Below are 876 nucleotides of genomic sequence, written 5' to 3' on the forward strand. Positions count from 1 at the left end.
CGTGGCGCCGTCGCGGGCATCGGGGGCACATGGCGGGGCGCCCGCCCTCCGTGGCGTTGCCCGGACAGCGGAGTCCGTGGCCACGGCCTGAGGCCGTTCCGTCTTGCCTGTGTTACCTGACCCCTCGGATCGGGTGTGGGAACGCCCGTGCCGTGGAACGCCGGAGCCCGGGCAGTGCCGCGTGAGGGCTCCGGTGAGCTGCTGCCGCCGCCTCGCGTCGCCCCTCTGGGCCGCTGTTCTCTGCGCTCGGCCTTTGCGCGTGCCGTCAGTGCACCTGACTCAGCCCGTGAGCAGCACACACGTGTCGAGCATCAGCAAGCGCCCAGCGCCCTTTCCGTGCCTACCCAAGCAACAGGCCCTCAGCTGCTGAACGTGCCCAGCCTCTGTTCTGCCGTTAATTTAATGCGCTTAACAGCAAGACAGGCACCCCCAGAGGCAGCCCCGAGACGTGTTTGGGATGTTCGAGGAATTTCCACGCACACATTCCTCCATAGGAACTGTAAAGCGATTTCTTCCAATTCTTCAGATCCGTGAGATTCTGAGCAGCAAACAACTTCCTGATGGGCGGCGTCTCCCCATTCACAGCCCCACCCGTGGCTTCCCTTTCCCTCGAGACCGCCTCATCGGGGGCTCCCCCTCTCCTGTAGACAGGACTGGGGTGCGGCGGTGAGGAGATCCCCGGACAGAGTGGGGAGCAGAGCGACCCGGTGAAGAATCGCACTGCCGAGGGGCGCCGGGCCGAGGGTCTGCTGGGCCGGGCCCTGCGGGTGGCGCCGAGGCGGGCTGGCTGGGCGGTGCCGCAACCGACACCCTGCGCCCGAGGCATCGGCTGTGCCGGCATCGGTCCCCACGGTGACTTGGCGCTGTGCCCCGGGG

General features: G+C 67.5%; 1 protein-coding gene across 1 annotated transcript in view; it reads left to right on the plus strand.

Moving 5' to 3' along the window:
* The window catches only part of MRPL22 (mitochondrial ribosomal protein L22), a 24159-nt gene that overhangs the window by 8676 nt on the left and 14607 nt on the right, over positions 1–876 (plus strand). The window contains exon 6 of the mRNA XM_012729995.1: positions 648–852. Within this exon, the coding sequence (XP_012585449.1) occupies positions 648–852 (205 nt within the window). The remainder of the gene's footprint in view (positions 1–647; positions 853–876) is intronic.

Source organism: Condylura cristata, unplaced genomic scaffold, assembly GCF_000260355.1.
Source record: "Condylura cristata isolate star-nosed mole 26May11 unplaced genomic scaffold, ConCri1.0 scaffold00026, whole genome shotgun sequence".
NCBI lineage: Eukaryota > Metazoa > Chordata > Mammalia > Eulipotyphla > Talpidae > Condylura > Condylura cristata.